Source organism: Emys orbicularis, chromosome 4 (genome assembly GCF_028017835.1).
Source record: "Emys orbicularis isolate rEmyOrb1 chromosome 4, rEmyOrb1.hap1, whole genome shotgun sequence".
NCBI classification, from domain to species: domain Eukaryota; kingdom Metazoa; phylum Chordata; order Testudines; family Emydidae; genus Emys; species Emys orbicularis.
The window spans coordinates 100753501-100776376 of NC_088686.1; the positions used below are offsets into that span (position 1 = coordinate 100753501).

The following is a 22876-nucleotide window of genomic DNA, read 5'->3' on the forward strand; positions in this document are numbered from 1 at the left end:
TTCAGAGAGGGAAGTAAGGTATCTCTACCCTAGTATTAATGATTATTATAATAATGAACAGATGGGTTGTAAATTGGTGATTGGGATAAATAAGGTACACGTTTCAGACTGTGGAGACAAAGGGTGGGGTTTTAAAAGCACTCAGCTTTTCACCTAACTCTACTCCCATTGAAGCCAATGGTAAAAGTTCCACTGACTTCAATAACAGCAGAGTTCCGCTGACATGGAATATTTTTAAAATCTATGGGAGGCTGATTTCTGTATTAACACATGACTTCTTACAGTGACTTAATTGTGTCTTATGAAATTGTCCTCAGGGCCTTCACCTATACCTTGCGCCACTGAAGACGAGGAGTCAAAGAATAGCTCTGATGTCATGCCTAATATTCCTGATGTACTGCTACGAAAACTCCGTGTGCATAAATCTCTGCCAGGAAGGTAAAAGCTAACTAGGGATATCGGTCCAGCATCCGTTAGAAGTCTGCTATCAAAGAAATGGTTGTTTCGACTGAACTAGCATTATGTAATTCTGCTCTCATATAAAATCCATACGTAGAGAGATTTCTGAATCAGGATTTTTGGAAGGGGGATTGAAGCTATATCTTAACATTTACTCTGCAGAGTCTTATAAAAATATGTGCATTTCCTCAAACACTTAAAATGACAAAAAAGAGAACCCATTTTAAAAATAATTTGAAATTCATAGTTCTGTAAATGTCTTATATTTGTAGCTTGCACCTCATGTTTATTCCTTACCAAATTGTTCATGGTCTGACGACTCCTAGTTTTCCAGGATGCTGCTGCAAACTTAGGTATTGGAAATATTTGTATTTCCTCCATCAAAAAAATGAAACAAACTATTGGGCCAGATCGCTCCTTGCCCTGGTAAAAACTGGGGAAGGAAAACTCTGCAAGGAATCCTCTCTGCCAGTTTCTCCGAGATCATTGCTTTGGCAGCATGGGGTTTACCACTCTGCAGATTTAGATGGAGGAGCTGCCCGCAAATTCCACCAATCCCAGGGGATCTACAAGCAGCCTGAGACATTGACGCAGAGATCCTGTCCCTCTGCCACAACTCTAGAGTCTCACTCTCCTTTCATCCTACCCCTTCTTATCATTGCTGACCCAGGATCCCCTTTAAAGGGCAAGAAGTTTCCCCACCACATAGGGAGCTCCATGGGAAAGATAACATAGCTTGTCTTACTTGTCTGAGGTATTCTATATGCAGCACCATTGGAAGAGGATATTGCGTCTACCCCCATCTGCACTCAACATGGGACTAGATGACCCTGTCCCCAGTTTGTCCCGCTTCCAGCCTTCTTGCACAGATCCCAAGCCCACAGTGTACTCCCTGTGGGTTCTGGGACAAGAACAGGAGACACTACCACGAATGCTTTCCACATGGGAGGGTGGAGATCTGTGCAGACATCATTGGACACCTGGCCTTATGTTAAGAAAACCTATAAGTTGCATAGTTAGGCACTCAAAAATGCAAAAAGAGATACCTTAATTCTGCTCTCCTTATGTACCACAATAGTCAGTAATTGCATCATCATATAATGTTTCTCAGATACTATAGTAGAATCCCATACATTTTTCTCCTACTTTTGGTACATACAGATAGCACGTACTCTGTATATTCCAGACCAAATCAATAAAAGTCATGTAAACACAAGATGTACAGTGAATTAAGAAGGAATATCTGTAGAGTTCTTGCCTCATTCATGGCCTATATGGCAAGATACATGTTGCATAGTGGGAGAAAGAATAGCAAAGTTAATATTATTATGGCCAAATTCTGTAGTATGTGGCCTAGTATTTAAAACCGTATTTTAATTCATATATACAAGTGGGTAAAGTTAAGGTTATATGGACAGCCTTGACACTGGATTTCCTGATTTTTGAGCACTTCACCAAGCAACCTTAACATTCTCTTTTATATAATTTTTAATGCAGTTTCCATAATCTGGAACAATCTGGCTAAAACCTATTGTCCTGTCCCAAGCAGTGTGGATGCTTAGTGAAGAAAGAGCTATTGTGAGGCTCTCATTCACCACCTGTCTTGCTCTATGGCAAAAGAGTTCCACAGAAATGTATACTGTAAACAACTGAAATCTTTTGATACTGGGCACATAATCAGTTGAATCTCAAAGTGCTTTATATGAACTTGATATAAATTGAGTCACAGAACATCCCTGTAAGGTAACTAAGTATTATCCCCATTTTATACTAAGGTAAGCTAAGGCACAGTGAGGTGCCAGGTGACTTGCCCAAGGTCACACTGAGTCAAAAACACAAAGGCAGTAGTCCTAACTGCCAGTTCCCTGTTTTAAGCATTACATACACTCTCCATCCTACAAATAGAATACCCTTCGGGCCAATTTTATCCTTTAATTCATAGATTTCAAGGCCAGAAAAGACCATTGTGATCATCTAGTCTGACCTCCTGTATAACAGAGGCAATAAGGCTTCCCCAAAGTAATTCCTAAAGTATATCTTTTAGAGAAATATTCAATATTGATTTTAAAATTGTCAGTGATGGAGAATCCACCACAATACTTGGTAACCAGTGGATACATCATTTAACTCATTTGGGGTCAACGGAGAATGAATTTGGCCTCAGAGTTTTTGCATAAGTTTTTACAGCTTTGAGTAGTGAAAACCTAAAATGTGTGTAATGTAAAAACCAATATTTTACCAAAACTGTGCCTAGATACTTCTGTGCATTTTTGTAGTATATTTGTAATCATGCAAAATATTCCATTGTGATCAGTGCAGCAAACATGCACTGTAACACAAACTTCATGTAAGAGAATATTTATTTAGCAAGTGATGCAACTGCAAGATCTTAGTAAAGACAAAGGCAATTGAGTAGCCAAGGACAAAATAATTTAGAGTTGTACTGAGGTAAACGCCTAACAATATTCAGAAAAATAGAATTTAACCACTAAATAAAGCCAATCCATTGAATGAATTCATAAATGACCTTGCACCCATACTGCATGTTTGCTGGAGTCTCCATGGCCAAATTAAGGAAGTGATATTTCCTGGTCATTGTAACAGTCCCTGAAACACTGGCAGATGCTCACACTTTTTACTCCTTCTTTCCAAAATTAATTAACTCCACATCAGCAAAGAAAATGATTTGTTTACAAAGTACAGTGATAAAACAATAAATGAACTTTACTTGCAAATCAAAGAGCTTAATACTATTGAACTTGCCAAGAAGTAGACATCTGTCCAAAATAACAAACCCTTTCTAATACGAACACTTTGCCCTCCAGCAGGAAATGTCTTTTCCCATATGATAGATGTGCTGGCCTCCCCTTTTGGGAATAGCTATCAATTCCAGATATTAATGCTGCTCCACTTCACCAAGAAAATCTCTTGCTCATAAATGACAGACAGGCTAACTTCTCTTTGGGATTAACACTCCATACAAAATGTGAATAACATTCCAATATGCTGAGAAACGTATTGCCCATACAGTACCTACTACGCATGCCAACCACTTCTTCCATCGTTAGCATCCCAACCTGTAGGTGAAATAAGTACTGCCACTTCTTTCAGATATTTCCTTTGTTTGTACACTTATGTAAACACTCTGGGTAGAATTCAAAAGTATCAAAACAATTGCAGGGGATAAAGTATCAAAACAATTGCAGGGGATAAAAATTCTGTAACTCACTGGTAATGTGGACACGGCCACTAGTCATGCCCGCCTATAATCTAACAGGCTTACCTAAATCAGGTCCTCTCTAGCATTTTGTGGAATCAAATTTGGTATCACTTCCTGCTTCTCATGCTGATATTCATCATCCTTGTAGCAAACTCTGCTATATTGTGCTGCAGTTGCTTCCTAGCCAGTTACAACTGACTGTATCGCCACATCTTACTGCATGAAATGTTCATATTTGCACTATTTTTCTTCCTACGGGTTTCTGCTGTTTTCACAATGATTACGTGCCTCCACCTTCTCTTTGTGGCTACCATGATGCACCAATCAGAGGGTTATAAGGGACTGCAAGGGTCATATAGTCTAACCCCTTGCCAAGATACAGGATTTGTTGTCTAAACCATCCAAGACAGATGGCTATCCAGCCTCCTTTTGAAAACCTCCAATGAAGGAGCTTCCATAACCTCCATAATTGCCCTGTTCTATAGACTCCCCCTGAAGCTTTGCTACAAGCCACTATCGGAGACAGGATATTGGGTCAGATGGACCATAGTCTGACCCAGTATGGCAGCTGTTATGTTCTTATGTTACCAGGTGAGATCCCAAACCAGCACTGGTTCATTTTCTGGTTCCAATCTGGAAGCAGATGAAATCCAGTAAGAACAGTCATTCTTCCAAGACTCTGTGAGATACATGTAATCTACAGTATCAGCCAATGATCACAGTACAACTTCAGTGCTTTGAAACTAATTCTGTCTGCTGATCTGTCTAAGCTTTATATTGTGTTCATCACCATGCTGCCTGAGCACTTAACAGGAGGAGGATGGGTGGGGATACTGATTCCAGACACAATACATTCAACCATCAGTTGTCCCAGAAGCATCTCCCTCGATTTTAACTTGCATGCTCATGGTGGTACAATGTAATGTTGCTGTACCACCAGCACAGCTCAGTTACAATACATTTCTGTCAGTACATAAGTACTACTGTCCTGAAATTTAAAGCAGTTACAATTTAATTTTACCAAAAATGAGTCATTTTTAAAAAAATGTAATAAATGCTATGTTTTTATTTCAGCTCTCCTCCACTTACTGAGAAAGAAGTTGAGGTAAGTGATTTAGTAAACTCAAGATTCATAGATTTTTTTTCAAGGCCAGAAGCAACCACTGTGATCCTCTGGTCTGACCTCTGCATAACACAGACCATAACTTCTATGTTGAACAAGAATGTTCATTATAGAAAGATATTCAATCGCAATTTAAAAACTTCAGGTGAAGGAGACTCCAAGCACATCCTTTAGTAAATTGCTCCAATGCAGGGGTTCTCAAACTGGGGGTCGGGACCCCTCAGGGGGTTGCAAGGTTATTACATGGTGGGGTCGTGAGCTGTCAGCCTCCACCCCAAACCCTGCTTTGCCTCCAGCATTTATAATAGTGTTAAATATATAAAAAGGTGTTTTTAATTTATAAGGAGGGGGTCATGCTCAGAGGTTTGCTATGTGAAAGGGGTCACCAGTACAAAAGTTTGAGAATCACTGCTCCAATGGTTACTCACCTTTGCTGGGCCGGGGGGGGGGGGGGGGGGGGGGAATTTGTCATGAAAGTTCTTGGTTATGTATAATTCAGATTATGCTCTTAATTCTATATTTTATTTTTTATTTAAAAATTCAGTTACCGTGGTACTACTGTGTTTTCTCTGCTGCGTTGGTTTGTATCTTTTGTAGTATGCTGCCAATTTTGTGAAGTGAAAGGATAGCTGGTCTGTTACAGAATAATTTAGCAATTGTCTGTGCTCAGTTAACTGCCATGAATGTGAATGGTTGTGAACATGAATACCCACCAGCACAAGGATAGTATTGACTGGGGGTATTGTGACACCTTCTTATTACATCTATGTGAAATATAAAGGCCCAGTTTTTCAAGAATGACCACTGCTTTTACAGTGCCTCAATTTTAAAGTACCTAACTTTGGACATTGTAACTTAGAGAGGATGCAGATCACTTACAACTCTAATCAGCTGTTGTCCAGCTATGCGGGAAGGAGAACAGGAAACACTGGATGTGGTTTTATTAGGTCTCAACTTTATTACTGTCTGGGAGTACGTGGCAGATAAAAAGTGTTCAGTGCAGGCAATTCCATGATCATTTCAACATATACCTATAGGCATGGGCGGTAGGTATAATAGGTCAGGGAAGGCGCAACTGCCCCTAAGGGACCCTTGGGCCACGAGGCCCTGCCCCTTCCCTGAGGCCCCCCCAACCCACCACCTGCTGTTGCTGCTGCCGCCTGCCTACCTACCTGCACTTCACTTGCCCCATCCCCAGGTCCCCATTGCTCACCGCATCGCTTCTCCTCGGGGCAGGGGATTGAGGAGGGACGCTGTGAGCAAGCAGCGGGCACGGGGGGTCTGGTGGGGGAGTGAGGCAGCTCGGCTGGGCACTGGGGCTGCCGGCTCGGACCGGCACTCAGGCAGGGGGCAGGGGGAAGCAGCTAGGGCGGGGGGTGAGGGGGAGCGGTTCGGCCCGGTGCTCAGGTGGGAGTGGCTCGGCGCTCGGTGCGGGGAGGGGCGGCTCGACTCAGCCAGGCGTTGGGGCTGGCTAGGAGGCAGCTTGACCTGGTGCTGGGGCCGGCCGGGGTTGCTGGGGTGGGCAAGCCGGGGCTCCTCTGGTTGCGGGGGGGGGTGCTGCAGGGGGGGGTGCTCAGGGCTCCTCCTGTTATGGGGGAGGGGTTTCGGGGCTCCGGCATGCAGGGGGCAGGGGCAGGGCCGGCAGGCTAGTAGTAGCCTCCCCAAAGTGGGGGTTCACCCGCTGCCCATGGGGGGGGGCTTCCATCAGCCCTCCCCCTTTCCCATCCTGGTCCCCAGGCCACCTGCTCCTGGGACCTTATCATCCTCCCCTTCAAATGAGGGGTAAGGTGGTCTATAAAGGAGGGGAATTGGCACCCTGCCATGCCAGTTACAGGAGCCCCGAATCTCTCCTTTCTGCTACTTCCTTTAAATCCTTTACCAGTCCATTTATCTGATCACTGTATCACTTCCCTACGGAGTACCTGTGCAGTGCAGGTAATAACATGATCATTTCAATATGTACCAGGGGCCTTCCATCATCCCTCCCGATGCTGGGACCTTATCATCCCTCCCTATTTACATACCTCCTAGCCTTGTCAACCCCAGGGGGCTTCACAGCTCCCTGCCACATCCTGTGTTGCAGCATGGCCAACCACACAATTTTTACTCTAGGGAAAAGTTCTGAGATCTGTCCCAAGTTCCTTTTAGCCTACCTTAGAGAGGGTGCTGATCACTTACAACTCCAGCCAGCTGGAAGCATGAGTTCTCAGCACTTCACAAAGTCAGCCCTAATGGGTCTAAAATTTAAACATCCAAAAAATTGAGGCTACTTTTAAGAATATGCCATAAAAGCTTTAGATTTGTGACAAGCAATAATGTATTTGTAAAGAAGGAAATACTCTCAAAAGCAGGTTCAAGAAAATGTCAGTTGATAATCTTTTGCTGCCTGCTATAGCAGATGTTTATGTCCTAGATGAAACATTTCTAGTAAATCATGAGCTCATCCCTGGATTTCCTTTGCACAGACTGCCTGTTTAAAAAACTTGGGGACCCTTGGGGAAAGTCCAGTTAAATAACATAGACATTTGTGATTCTGATACATAATGCTGTTAGGTAGTTTAGTTCCTTCATTACACATGTCACACTATGCTGGTATTTCCGAAAACATTGAGGAAAAGAGACACTGCAGCACATTTACACATAATAACTAATCTCAAAGAAGTAGTTAAAAATAAAATAATATAATCTCCAAAAGATAATGTAATATTTAATTTTATTGTATGCAAGGGGCCTGATCCTGTGGTCCTTACTTAGGCAAAACTGCCAGTGAAGTCAGGCAAGTCATATCTTACCAATAATGTCTTTACCAGAATAGAAAGTTCTAGTATACAATCACTATTATTACAAAAGCCCTTTGTTTCCCCCCCCCCAACAGACTGTGTTTGTACAACTTTCCTTGGCCTTCAGAAATGATAGTTACACCCTGGAATCTAGAATTAACCAGGCGGAGAGGGAGAGAAATCTTACTGAGGAGAACACTGAGAAGGAACTGGACAACTTTAAAGCAGCCATTATGGTAAGAAAACAGGGATAAATTCTCTTCTCATTTAAACCAGTAAAACTCCACTGATGTCAATGCAGATACACCTGCTAATACCAGCTGTGAATTTGATTCACAGACTTCATTTTCTATCACTTTTACTTCACTACTTTCACCATGACAAGGCAACCAGTCAAAGCTTGTAAGTAGGTATCAGAGAGAGATACCTAGGCTTGATTACCCCCAGACTTAGGGCAAGACTGTGGCTTTTATAGACATAATGCCTCCTGGAGCTTCCCAGTCTGCAGAGGAAGTGCAGCTGTTGTGGCAGCCTTTAAGCCAGCGGTGTAGAGAGCATTGCGCTGTCTCTCCCCACCGCGCGCACACTCTTTGGGGAGTAGAAGACCTGTAATTGTGATCAGCCCTAGTGTGAGAGAAGGGGGCAGGGCACAATGTAAACTCTGACATGGCTGGGAACACTGCAGGAATGAAGCATTTCTGGGACTGCAATGGAGCGCTTAGCCATGGAGAGCAGGGGTGGGATCTCATTGTCATTCGGTAATAAACCTAAATGGACAGTTTAGGTATGATATTGAAAGGTGTTGAAGGTAGCTCACTCTTCAATATCTTGAAGTTCATGGCTTGACATAAAGCCTTACTGGAGGTGTTAAAAAGAGGCATGGGAAAGGGAATAGTGAGCTTCCACAGGACCCCTTCGGGGTCGATGAAACCCCCTCGGTAAAAATATATGTTGTTCCTGGACTCTTTTCCACTTCTTACATAGCTTCCATAGCTGTTTTCTGCTTCTAATAAAAAATTTGTCATCTATCAGCAGTTACCTTTCTTGTGTCCAACTTTCCAGCTCTCCGTGGATTTTGTAACTGAAATGCCAAATAATTTTGAAATGTGTCAAATTACAATACACTGCAAAATTCCTTGTGCAACAAAAGCAGCAGAGACCCAGGTACCACGGTGATAGCTACAGTATTAGGTAGACAGAATGATGTACTGATCTGGGGTTGATAAATAGTTAAAAAAGCATAAGGCAAGATTCACCCATTATATTTGGCAAGCAGGGCACACAAAGTTATGAAACTGAAGGAGGATACAATTAAACAAGGATTGTGATGTTTACATTTTTTCATTGGGATTTCAAAGCTGCATTTGAGGATTATCTGTACCTAAAAATGTGGGGGTTGTATTGCTGCTTTCTCCCCTGTTCTTGGCTGTTTAGAGAGCTTTAAGTAAGCAGAGATGATCTATTAACTCTCATGTCTTCATTTATAGTAATCCTTTGTGTACATACACATTTTTGTAGCTAATGCATAAGGGCACTTTGAAATGCAGCCTATTAGTCATTTGTAGTAATACAAATATTTCAGTATAGAATCATTTACTAGAGAGAGATACAGTAAGGATCATGTTAACAGCCCGGGAGAAAAGTAGCTAACTTCCCCTCCTCATTCCAGTTCACATTGAACAATTTGGACTTAAATGGCTACTTTATATAACCTGTGATGATGTGTCTAATTTTTACTAAAGAGGGTCTTATTCCAAATGTTTTGATCCTCCGATCACCTTAAACAAAGGGGCAAATTAGCCCATGGGAGTTCCTGTATTACACATGGATCATATTAGGGCCTACGTCTGCACCTTTGGAACTCAATGGAAGATTGCCTGTTCATTTCTGTAGGAGCAGGCCCATTGAACAGTGTTGCTAACTCCCATGATTCTTTCAGGAGATTCATGATATTGATGTTTTACTTAAAGCCCCAACTCTCAAAGACAACTGATAACATGAGAATCTCAGCTTTCATTTTTTTTAAAGGTTTTAGTCTGCATGGTTGCATAAAACAGCTTGAAAATGTAACCTGAGTGTATCCTAAAGTGTCAAAGACCAGATGGTGCATAAAACCCCCACACACATTGGTTTAAAATCATGAGACTTAAAAAATAGATCTCATGATATTTAGGAGCCCCCTAACTTCATGATTTTTGAATGTTTGGGGTCAGTAATAGTGTAAAAGTCATATTCATGATGACAGCTGTAGATTTTTCTTTCTGGTATAACTACATACACAAATAAAACTACAAATAAAATCTGAATCACAGATATCCATGTTTATTTCTGATTCAGGGGTCCCTTCTGAAGTTACTGCAGTCCTTTGACATTGAAACATGCTACAGAACATCGAAATGAATCCAACACCACAAAAATTTGGCTCTAGATCTGAACTACCCCAAAGTGTGGGGGATTTGGGCTATTCTTTTTTTTAAAAAGTGACAAAGAACTAAATATTACAGAGAACAGCAGTCACTAATTAGGAAAAGAGTTGTTCACTAAGGTCCTGATTCAGCAAAGCATATGAACACATGTTTAACTTAACTATGTGAGTAATCCCATTGAAATCGTGTACTTACGTGCTTTCCTGAATTGGGGCCTAAATTACCAAAGTGATTTGAGTTAGTATATACAGATATTTCTGATTCATTTCTCACCTATCCATAGGATTGTTATCTGGTTTTTGCAGGCAATACTAGAGAAAGTCATGCTGATTGCTATTGCTCTTTTTTCCTTTCTGCATTCTTGGAAAGTTAAGGGTTGATAGCTTATCAAAATGTGAATGTATCGTGGAAATTAGAAAAGCTGAAGAGACTTGTTGACATCTACTACACTGGCAAGTTCAAGAATTCTTTGGGTTTTGGAAACAGACTATAAAGGGTACATTTCTAAAGTTGTACATAGGCCTTTAGCAATAAGACTTCCATTGACTTCAGTGGGAACAGCACTTCAAATGTGCACCCTCTGAATATTTGCCTCTAAAACTCTTAGCCCATGCTTTGATGTTTTGGTGCATTCTTTCACTTCAGTCTTCAGCTGCCTTATGGCATCACTATGAACACAGAGAAACTTGCCAGAAGCTGTTGGAGGATATTGCTGTACTACATCGTTTGGCTGCTAGACTCTCCAGTCGTGCTGAAATGGTTGGAGCTGTTCGCCAGGTAAGACTATTTAAAAAATCTCCAGCATGTTCCTTGATTTCTATACTTTAGCTATCACATTTTAGATCTTAGTGAAAAAAGTTAATGTTTCACGTAGTTACACACGTATGCACGTGTGTAAATATATTATGTAACACATCATGCGATGCATTTACACACACACACAATTTTTCTGTAGTTTATATTAATCCTTTGGATTTTATCTGTCATTGTGACTGGTTTAAAGCAATTAACGTAACATCAGATAACATGCTATTGCCCTCAATATGGCATGTGTAGGTAATAGAATGCACACAGAGGGAAACTACCCTTGAAGCCACTCAACATTTGTATGATATATATAATTTTAAATAATAGTTATTTCACATACAAACCAAGTAATTATAGTAACATTTTGTGTATGAGAGTTTGTGTGTAAATATATGATCTGATCATCATAAATATCAATATCGTCAGTATATGTCCATGTATGTGCTGGGATTCAGATGTGGGAGATAATTCTATTTAGCCTGAGGAGTTCCCAGTCTTGAAAGTCCTTTTTGAACAACTATTCCATACCCAGCTCTGGCAGAACTTGGCAGACATAGAGATGAATGATTTGTTTAAATAGTATAGGAGTTACCCCTGTATTTCTCTCACTTTAGGAGAAACGTATGTCAAAGGCCACAGAAGTAATGATGCAGTATGTGGAGAATTTGAAGAGAACATATGAAAAGGATCATGCTGAGCTAATGGAGTATAAGAAACTGGCCAATCAGAATTCTAGCAGAAGTTACAGTGCATCTGGTAATAATAGTGCTTAAAGGCTTGCCTTTAATCACATGGGTTTATAGTGCTATTTGTCTTGTAAAATCAGGTATTGTGAAACTTCTCAGGTACAGAAGCAGATTTTACAAGGTATCTCCCAACACAGATTTGTGTATAGTATCTGCAAGAGGTTTCAGGCCTGGTTGGATTACCCTATTTTAAGAGTATCTTTTTGAATTTCCCTTGTATATGACACAAAGCTACTTTATCTAAACCTGCAGTTGTTAGGTGCACACCATCTCCCATGAAAGTCAATGGAAATTTGAGAGACAAGGTGGGTGAGGTAATAGCTTTTATTGCACCAACTTCTGTTGGTGAGAGAGAGACAAACTTTGAGCCACACCGAGCTCCTCTTCGGGGCTGGAAAAGGTACTCCCAGCGTCACAGCAAAATGCAAGGTGGACCAGATGGTTTAGCATAAGTATTAGCACATATTGTAAGGGACCATTCAAGGTAGACTGGCCAGTTAACCCCTCTGCAGTCATAGGACAAAAGAGGGGGTTAGTGGCTTATGGATTGTTGTAATAAGCTATAAATACAATGTCTCTGTTCAGACCATGATTTTTATTGTCTAGCAGAGTTGTGAGTTTAAGCTCCCAGGCTCGTCTTTTGAAAGTGTTGTGCAGGTTTCCTTTGAGGATGAGGACTGATATTTCAGACATAGTGATCGCTTTGTGAAGTGTTCTCTCATAGGTGTTAGGGTGATTTTGGCTTTTATCATTTTCCTGTGTGAGTTCATTCAAGAGTGCAAGGATTGTCTTGTTTCACCCACATAGTTGTTACTGGGGCATTTAGTGCGCTGGAGAGGTACACCACATGTTGTGATAAACATGTGTAGGACCATAGATTTTGAAAGTTGTTGGGGGTAGGTGGGTGTTGATCATTGTAGCAGTGGAAATATGTCTGCATGTTTTGCATCTGTTGTTCTGGCAGGGTCTGGTGCCACTTCGCGTTGGTGGTCCTGGTCTGTGAAGAGCTTGCTTCTGATGGTGAGCTTGGAAATGGGGGCTGTTTGAAGGCCAGAAGTGGGGTGGGGATTCAGGAAAGATTTTTTTCAAGATGGGGTCCCCATCGAGTATGGGATGTATTTGTTTGATGATACACAGTTTGGGGTGGAAGGGGTTTTTGGAGGGGGTTTTATTTCTCTGTTGAAGCAGATTCTCTCAGGGTACTTGGGTGGCCCATTCCATGATGCTATCTACTTCTCTGGTGGAGTGTCATTGTTTGGTGAAGGCAGTTTTAGGTGTGTTAAAGGTGTATATCCCTCCTGAACTTTGTCCTCAGAGTATATTTCATGGCATCTGAGTATCTGCCTGTGGATTACAGATTTCTTAGTGTGTTTGGGGTGGTTACTGTATCTATGAAGGAAGATGTGGTGATCTGTGGGTTTCTTGTACATGGTTGTCTGTAGGGTTCCATTGTTGAAGTTGATTATAGTGTTCAGGAAATTGATGCTAGTGTGGGAGTGTTCCACACCAGCAACCACCGGTCCATTAAGCTATCTCCGGAACACTCCCACACTAGCATCGACTTCCTGGACACCACAATCAGCTTCAACAGTGGTGCAATATGTATAGTATGTGAAGCTGAACTAGTTTAAGAAATAAATAGGCACTGACTACATTGAAATAAATTTAAATACTTGAAGAACAACTGATGATGCATGGGAAACTTTTAAAAACATTCTGTTTGGAAACAATTCTGTTTCTACTGTCTATATTAAACATTTTATCTGAGCATTCTTTACTACTAAAAATATTTGCATGAAAACAGGATCTTTGTTTCTTGAGAGAGCTTATGTAAATGGTTTTCATTATAAAGAGCACGAGAAAAGAAATACAGGAAGTCTATGACAGAAGCAATATTATTTCTAAATGGAACATTTTTCATAGTTTCCAAAAGACATCAGTCACTTTTTAAAAACAAAACACTGGATATTTAACATCTTTATAAAATCTTGTATGTATAGAGTTGTTTTATGGTTTTCTCTAGGATCACAAGTTTGGCTGTTTGTTAAATACTCATTTGCACATGCTCTTGCGTGTGTTTAGAGTTCACTTTCAGCAGACATCAGCTCTGCAAAGCTGCTGTGTCTCCTTAAAATAGATTATGAAGGCTTTTGTGCAACGCCTATACAATACATTTTATATTTTATCAGCTAGATTTACTAAGTACAGTTATTCTAGATGATTGTTAATTATCCAAGTATGATAGGCCCAAATTTTTATATTGAATTGCATTACTTGCATGTATGCTTATTTTTGCCTGTTTTCTATAGGACTATTTCAGAAGTGAGATGTGATGAAAAGGGATTTATTCCAGTGGGCAAAATTTTAAAAGAAGAAGTTGGTACTTCTTTGCTGTCTTTTCTTTGCTGCTTTTGCTTATGTAGCCTACTGGAAGTTTAAGTATTAAAACTTTCTTCTGAAAAATCAGCATGTAGGAATAGCCAGTAGGCCAGATTCTGATCTCAGTGGCAACTGAAGTCAGTTGAAATAAGTGGAGTCCTTACAAATTTCCATTGGGGTAACTGAGATCAGATCTAGTTCATATTTCAATTTTATTTATAGGAATTTATCCATATAGTCTAACTCTGTTCTTTATCTACTGTCTTCCATGCAGAAGATGGAGTGCCTCGTTCATCTAGATCTATGTCTCTTACTGTTGGAAAGGTATTCTTACAATATTAACAGAAATTAAACTGTTAAGTAAAGATTTTACATAACAAAAGTTCAATCACTGTCTAAATATATGGAATTTTATTGCCTACTCCAGTCCTGATAAATCTGCAGTGCAGTTTGTGTGATGCACAATTCAAACATTTGGGATTTTGTAAAATTGAGAATAACTGTATACAGTAATAAATAGTAATACTTGGAATTAATTGAAAATTTATAAAGGGGCCTCATTCATTTGTTTCAGAATAATAGTGTTTTAGAGCACAATCCTGCTTTACGGTCCATGGCCAGATCCTCAGCTGTGACTTTCACAAGTTGAGCATCAGGCCAAGAATTACTATATGAATAGGGGTTGCAGGATCAGTCTCTGAGTCAGGTTCTGAAATTGTCATTCTTAGCAACCACATCATTTCCACAACACCATAGAGATAATCCAGTAGTTTTTAAGGTGTGGCTCACTGATTCAGTCAGCACAGGAAAATCTTTTTTTATTGTTTTGTTAAAGCATTCATAACAGAGATATTCTCCATGCTTGATATTGTAGCCTGACTTATTAATAGCTTTAACAAAGCTAGTTTTAAATATGTGCAGAATCCTAGGCTTTGGAGATCCAGCTATAAGGCAGCTCCCTAAATTCACTAATTAATACAGCTGAGAACCTATTTAGCTAATAGGAAATTTGATGTGTATATGTTGTTCAACTTCTGCACGCTTTATTTCATATTTATATTCCATCATTTGTAATAGGTCCAAATTGTTCCCAGCCCCATGCAGATACTCAGTGGGAAGAGATAGGGAACAAGAAGCCTCCTTTATTGTCCCTCTCTGTCCAGGTGCCACCCATACTCCCATTCCTTGCACTCTCTGCACACAAGGACCAAGAGACTTTAGTATCTCCAGCAGTGCTAGACTCTCCAGAAATGGTAGGGTCGTCCTGCTTCTTCTCCCCTTCCATACCACCAAGTAAAGCTCAGCTGGCATTTGGGGAGCATAGTGCACTGTACTTGGATAAAGACTGTCACGGTGTACATTCAGGCATGCACTCACCCAGCATGTCTTGGAGGCATATTGGTTGAGTAGGAAGGTTCAAATTCCGTCCCACCCCCATGCTTTTTCTCTTGGGGGGGAAAAAAAGCAGCAGCAGCCTGGGAAATTCCATACCAAAAATTGTGTTAAGAGAATGTTAAGTTTGCAGAGTTAAATACTCAGAAGTCAGGAACTACCAAGCTACGGTTGCACATACCATTTTAACTCCTCTTCATGTCTATATGCATTTGGATAGTCTTTCTTTGTTTACATTGTTTTTATTTATTTATTTATTTATTTATTTTCAACCAAAAAAGGAGGGGAGGGGCAACTGAAGAAAAGACAAAAGACCAAACAATGTAAAGGAATGGGAAAAGAGGGAAAGGAGACTGACATCTTGGTTTCCATCCACTATGGATTAATAAAAGGTTTCTAAGAAGGTAGACTAAAACTTTTAAGATTTGTCTGAAGTCCTTCTTCTCTGAAACATTACCTGCTCTTTAGCTGCCAGGTCAGCCATGTCGCTGAGCCAAGCTTCTAACCCTGGAGACAGTCTGCCCTTCCATCTCATAAGCAATATGAGTCATTTGCCTACAAGCGCTGCTCTAGAGAACTAAGCTTTCCGTGAGTTGGAGAGTTTTCAAGATGATGAGCTATATCTCAAAACACTGTTCTGGGAAGTAATTTTTAAGGAGGTATCTATTATTATACTAACCTTGCTACTTACTCTAGCCGAAACAACTGTATCCTGGAACAGTCCCAAAACATGTGAGCCAGTGTGGTTCCAGGAGACCCACATCTCCAACAGCAGTCTGCTTTGGCAAGATCCATGCACTGTAATCTGTGCGGGGACCAGTGTGAACAAAATAAAATTTGTGGCTACATTAGCCTTAATCATAGATCAATTGTAGAGTTTTTAATGTTTTGCAAGGCATTTCTCCATTGTCTAGGGCTCAAAAATATACAGAAATCTTTGTTTCAGGCCTGGCACAGGCAATCTGAATTAGGAAGGGTCTTTTGGGCCAGGAAGTCAGGCTGCACCTGATTGGGTGTACCTACAGATGGAGCTCTCGCCACATCAACTACAATTCTGGGATCTCTGCTGCTCCCAGTGCATTGGGACCAAATATGTCCTTCAAGAGATGCTTAAGCTGTGGGTAATACCATGCCACTGGACCAGGCAAATAGTATTGTAGTTGGAGTATTTGGAAAAGAAGAAACTTGATCCTCAACTGAGAGACCCAAATGATCCCCTTATCCATCCACTCTCTCCACATTAATGGTTTCTGATTGATTTTCAACAATGGGCTGCCCAAAGTACAGCATCAATGTGTGAGAAGGGATGGAATTTAATATTTTTAGCCAAACTGGCCCATGTTTATTTGGTTGTTAATATTTATGGGGACATTTTATGATTAAAACAGTAATGGGCTGAACCCAGCCTTCCTGCCAGTGGGAGAAGTTGAAGGCTGATAGTCTTTAATTACATGATCACATACTGTTTCTCAAATTTATAATACTGTATACATTTTCCTGCTACCTTATATATATCATCTTCTAATTTATACTTAAACTTTTATAATGTTATTGTGTTAGACTACAACTTTATGCTTTAATACGTTAGACCCCAGTTCAGGAAAGCGCTTAAGCATGTGCTTAACTTTTTGAAGTTAGCACTTAAGTCCCATTTACTTCACAGTTAAGCAGGTGCTCAAGTGTTTTTCTGAATAGATACATTTCTGAATCAGGACCTTAGTCAGCAGCCATTTATCAGACCTTTTCTTTTCAACCAATATGAAGTGCCAATTCGCTTAGGCGCATATCAAGGAATGAGGCACTTAACTACTAAATTAATTTATCTGCCAACTTATCTGACCTATATTTACCAGCAAAAAATCACTATTACTCTGTTACATTTAATCTGTAATATATTGTAATATATTGTGTAAATTTACTGTGTACTTTTCTTATAAAGGATGGTCATGGTCTTTGTCTGGTATATACGGAGTGATATACAGCACTACAGAATGCTAGATATGTGTCTAATTTTGTAGAAAAAAGTATATAATACTATATTGTGTTATTTAAGAAGCAGTAAGTGATCATGCACTTAAAAACTATATCATGATGGATACACCCAAAGGGGACAGAGTTAAGGTTGCACATGCCACCATTTCCTGACTTTTGCAATATTAACATTCTCTTAATATAGTTTTATGTGTGTCTTATCCAAAATAGATAATTGTGTTTGCTGCTGCTAGTATAGGTTAGAATATTTCTGTTGTGTGGATTGTATGAATCTGCTTCTTTACAATACCTACCTTTACGAGACCATAGGGAATTATCTTTCAGTTGAGCTTCTTGTATAATAAAGTTTGTTGTTTAATGACAGAATATGCCTCGGAGGAGAGTCAGTGTTGCTGTTGTTCCTAAATTTAACTCATTACACATTCCTGGCCAGTCACCTACTACGTCACCCATACCTTCAATGCCATCCCTGGTAAGTAAAAATAAGTCCATAATTTAAAGAAATTAATATGTTTCTTAAACCCATGCCATATAGGACTGAGCAAACATTTCTGAAAAATCTGAGCCCATTTGACATTGCAAATTTGAGTGATTCAAACTGAACTCAAGTATATGGTTTAAATTGGGAATATCCATGCTAGTCTCTCCTCACCTTTCCTCAGGACAAAAATGTCTGAGACCCACAAGCTTGAGGAAACACCTCTAAGAAGCCTCATGCCCCCAAGCCTACCTAATTGATTAGGGCTTCATTAAGACACACAGGGAATTTCCCAGTGCCATGAGCCTGAGTGGAATCTGTGACCCAACCTTTGTGATGGGGATAGTCATAGGTGGCTATGTAGCCCATGCTGCATAAAGGAAGTACCCTGCTCCGAATCAGCTTCCTTGTCTGCTTACCTTAGGAACCCAGTGACGCTGTATGTCGGCTGACTGGGGTCCCTAGGCAGCTCAAAGTATAATCAGATTCTACATTATAGTTTCTGTTTATTCAGTGGTGATGTACTATGCATAAAAAAGTAAAAATTACCTCCACAGTAGAACCCAGAGGGGATGATAATTTCAGTCATTTACTGCTCTGTTAGTGTGACAGCTTCTAATCAACTGTGACAAAAGTCTTCAGTATAAACCCAAACTGAAAAACTCATACAACAGAAATGTATAACTCCCACGATAGCCTGGGATAAGTAGCATATTCAGCTCCTGTGTTGCCTTTTTTGTTTACAGCGGCATAATCTGGTACTACATATTGTTTGCACATTAAAGAAGAACCAAATAAAACTTGAGCCTAACAAATCTACATAACATATTACTCCAGTGCAAAATGTACCAGGTACTCGTAGCTTCAAAGACAGACTAACATATTCAAGATGACAGATCTAAAACTTTTAAAGTTGTATGGTCAAGGCTCTCTACTGGAAGGCCAAAGCTTCTTTAATGGGGATTATTGCAGACAAGCAGCTGAAGAGCAGCAGGTCTGACAGAAATGTCTTCAAAGGGGCAGTATCTTTAGCTGGGTGGGAGTTAAAATGAATTTTATCTTTACATTGAATTAAATTTAAAAAACAACATGATTGCATGACTATGTTATGTGCCCACAAGAATTGTTTAAAGACATGAATGGAGGTGAAAATGAAAATTTCATTATTAAAATTTCTCACTGAAAACTCAACAGAGGAAGCACAATTTACAGAAAAGGAAGAGACTGGAAAATAATCAACATACTACACAGTAGTCAGTACTCAACAAAAGGAAGAGACTAAACGACACATACATAAAGGAAGCAAGGTAGAGAGAGAGGCACAAAATTGGCAAAAACAGCTACTCATAATCTTTAAAGTCCGTTGTTTACAGAAGTAGTTTGAGAGCTCAATTTTCAGGAGATTTTGTGTGATGTATTTGGGAAGAAAAACTTCAGATAAGAAACCCATTAACGGGGGGGGGGGGGGAAGGATAGCTCAGTGGTTTGAGCATTGGCCTGCTAAACCCAGGGTTGTGAGTTCAGTCCTTGAGGGGGCCACTTAGCGATCTGGGGCAAAATCAGTACTTGGTCCTCCTAGTGAAGGCAGGGGGCTGGACTCAATGACCTTTCGAGGTCCCTTCCAGTTCTAGGAGATGGGATATCTCCATTTGTCATCATACTGAAGTTGCATTAGAAATCAATTCATGAAACCTAACATTGCATGGAATCTAGCATTTTATTTATCATGTTTTCAATTCACAGTCTGAATCACCCAATGGAAGAAGTAGTCTGACATCTACTCCTGCCCTACCAGCTCTTCTAGAGAAGTGAGTGTTCTTAGGTTGTTTTTCATATTGGATTTATTAGACAATGCATGTATTTGATATAAAAATGCAACAATTTCTGTAAGGGAACTAAAATGACAGGATTATGGTCCTTGATGTCAATGAAGCTATACTGATATACACCAGCTGAGGATTTGACCCTATTATTCTACTACTGAGTGATCATATTTTGCATTTCCTGTTTCATGTATGAAGTTGTAACTTAATGAAGCAATGTAACTTTCTTAGAAAATCAGCAATTCCATTTCTACAAAACTAGGCCCTGATCCTGCAATCTGATCTACACAGGCAGTCATCTGTTTGTTTAGCCCAGGCCCCACTAGAAACACTTACTTTTAAAAATTAAATTTCCCTTGGAAAATAAGGGATTCAAAGTACAGTAAAAATGTTTCATGAAACTCTACAAAGCTTCAGAAACCCATCATTTTTACAAAAGTTCTAGAGGTTTCACAAAACTCAAAACCCCACCAGCTTTTTCTCATCCCTACAGTGCATGAACTGTACTCAATAGTATAGAATGGTTCTGTGCTCTGAGATTTGAGAGGTCATGATTTATTTAGTGCCACATTTAACAAAAATTGCTGCTTAATTTAGTTGACCCTCATGATGATGCTATGGAAATCTTTCAATGGTTTGGATTTAAATTTAGACATGTTTTTAGATTTCAGGTCTGTATTGCACCCATATAGTATATGTTTCATGCCGCTTTTAAGCAAGATGAAAGCGGAAATGGGTACATCCAGAAAAATTTCTGCACACAGTAGAACAGCTCCATAACATGCTTTCCAAAGCTTTTGTCTGCTATATTGTCTCGGAAACTATCTCTTTGGACCTTTTTCATCATATCACAGTGCTGATGTATCTATCAGCCTTAAAAACTCTTTCTTTCTTCCCTGTCTCTGTTCTTTTCCCCCACTGCAGTCCTCATTTTTCTTTTTTTCAGCCTTAGATCTGAGTTCAAGCTGCTGGTTCTAAGTGTAGTCTGTAAAGCTGTGTGCACCTTGTACAGCCCCTGCGAAGGTCCAGCAAACTAGCCCATAGAGAGAGCTCTGTTTCTTTAATTCTTCAGTTTGTGAAATAACAGTCCTTCTTTTCTTTAAACATTCCTCATTTTTGCTTGTCTGGGCACATATTTTGTTCATACTGCAGACTGTCTGCCCACAGTGTTCTTTATCAACTTATTCTGCTTCTTAATTTACTTTCATTTTACACTTTCGTATACTCTTTAATACCAAACAGTTTCCCCCCTTCCTGCTCCCTTCTTTTGAACCATTAATGCAGAATTAAAGGGTCTCTGTCCAACCCTTGCATCTAACAGTCCTTTCCCAGTATTCCCCTTGTTATGTTATATAATCTCGTCTCGAATATCTGCATTGATGATGGTACAATGACCTCTGTTGACAAAGGTGTTTTGTCGTCTGGCCACACCAGCAGAAAGGCAGGAGGTAATGGATGTGGTTTAATTAGGCCACAAATTTATTCACTTAAAATATCTGGGAGTAGCCAGCTATAAATTGTACAGTGCAGATCATCATCATTGCCACATAATCCCCAACTGGGTCCCAGCCATCCTGCTGCTGGGGCACTGCTGCCCTTCTTTGCCATCATTGAGGGGGGCTGTAAAAGGAAAGAGAGTTGGCTCTTTGCTGTACCAGACATAGGAGCCCCCAATCCCCCTTTCTTCAGCTCCCTTAAGGGATGCTTTCCTTCAGAGCCCCTTTGAATCCATTTTATCTGATAACCATGTCCCTTCCGTACGGGGTACCTGCACTGGACATCTGCCACAATGAGCTTAGCTGCCTCTGGCCCATCCCCCGCGAGTTTCTAAGATAGTTACTGATTCCTTCCTTAATAGCAGACAAAAATGTCTCTAGTTGCATTGGTGTACCCCATCCTCCCTAAATAACTTAGATGCCCAGTAAGATAAACCCCTTTCATTACCTATGGATTTAGCCACTTCCCTATTCACATATCCCCCAGTCATATCAATCCATGGAGGCTTCACCGCTTCCTGCCACACCCTGCACTGTAATATGTCAGACCAAATAATTGTCATTCCAGGGCAAAAATCCTGGATCTGCCTCAAATCCCTCTTAGCTCTGATCATCAATTCAACTCCTGATCATGAACTGATCATCAGTTCAAGATGAACAATAACCGCATCCAGTGCCTGCTCCTGGGCCTCCAAAGAGTATACAAGGGGCATTACAATGAGCAAGTCTCTCCTTCCGTGCCAGCTCAGGATTGCCTCACAACCAAGACCCAGCTGTTCCCTCCAGACAACCTGGAAGGCCACTTAAGCACCCAGTATACAATGCTGTGCTCTCAGATCTGACACCACCGCTCCCTTGGCCTGTTTGCATGATTCTGAAATTGGAAGCACAGGAGAATTAGCTTTGATTGTCTACCTGGGGTCTCCCCTACATCCTGTATGCATTTGAATGCCATCGCCCAATTGCCTGCATCACTGTGGCCCCTCACCCAAGTTAGGCCGAAGCTGTCGTAGCCCCGATTTGGAATGAGTGGGAATTAAATTCATCCACTGGTAGCTCCAACTTTGTAAGCCCCTTTCTGAAAATTTTAACAAATGTATATGTTATGAGGATTCTTCCATCCCTGTTCTTCCATCCCCAACCAGTCTCATTGCTATATAAGTCCTTAATGCCCCCACTGGGTAAATCCTGGCCTCACCCCTTTCCATTGTGGACTAACTTTGTCCCCACCCCCCACCCCATCTGTTTTCAAGATCCTCAGGGTCAAGATGACTGACCACTCCTCCCATTGTAAATCTCACACCACTCCAAAGCCCTTCCTGATGTATCCCTCGCTCACGCAGGCACTGGTTCGCTGACTCTGAAAGCTCCAAAAAACACTACCTGGACTGCAGTTTTGAACAAGGCCACTTCCTGTCCACTTCTGCGTTTTTGGTGGAGAACTTGCATCAAAACCCTAAGTGTCTGAACAGTGATGGGACAATGGGGATCCTTTCTAGGGCCCCTGTCGCAAAACCTACTAAAAACCTCCAGACTCAGAATCCGCTACAAGGAGCTGGGTAACCTCTCATTCGACTGACAAATGTAAGGCCCAATAGGTGACCAGAAATGGCTGATGATGCCAGCCCACAGAGGGCCAGTGACACTGTGTATTGAAGTATCTGGTCTTCTGGAATAGGTCAGGTCATCCACAGGCCCCCCATCTCTGAAAATGCACAAAATCATTGAACCTCCTGTCATAGACTTAAATGTTCG

General features: G+C 40.6%; 1 protein-coding gene across 1 annotated transcript in view; it reads left to right on the forward strand.

The window, feature by feature from the left end:
- The window catches only part of IRAG1 (inositol 1,4,5-triphosphate receptor associated 1), a 68517-nt gene that overhangs the window by 34667 nt on the left and 10974 nt on the right, over positions 1 to 22876 (forward strand). The window contains exons 9-16 of the mRNA XM_065403220.1: positions 318 to 438; positions 4754 to 4784; positions 7678 to 7818; positions 10654 to 10785; positions 11430 to 11571; positions 14215 to 14264; positions 17689 to 17796; positions 19546 to 19610. Of these exons, the coding sequence (XP_065259292.1) occupies positions 318 to 438; positions 4754 to 4784; positions 7678 to 7818; positions 10654 to 10785; positions 11430 to 11571; positions 14215 to 14264; positions 17689 to 17796; positions 19546 to 19610 (790 nt within the window). The remainder of the gene's footprint in view (positions 1 to 317; positions 439 to 4753; positions 4785 to 7677; positions 7819 to 10653; positions 10786 to 11429; positions 11572 to 14214; positions 14265 to 17688; positions 17797 to 19545; positions 19611 to 22876) is intronic.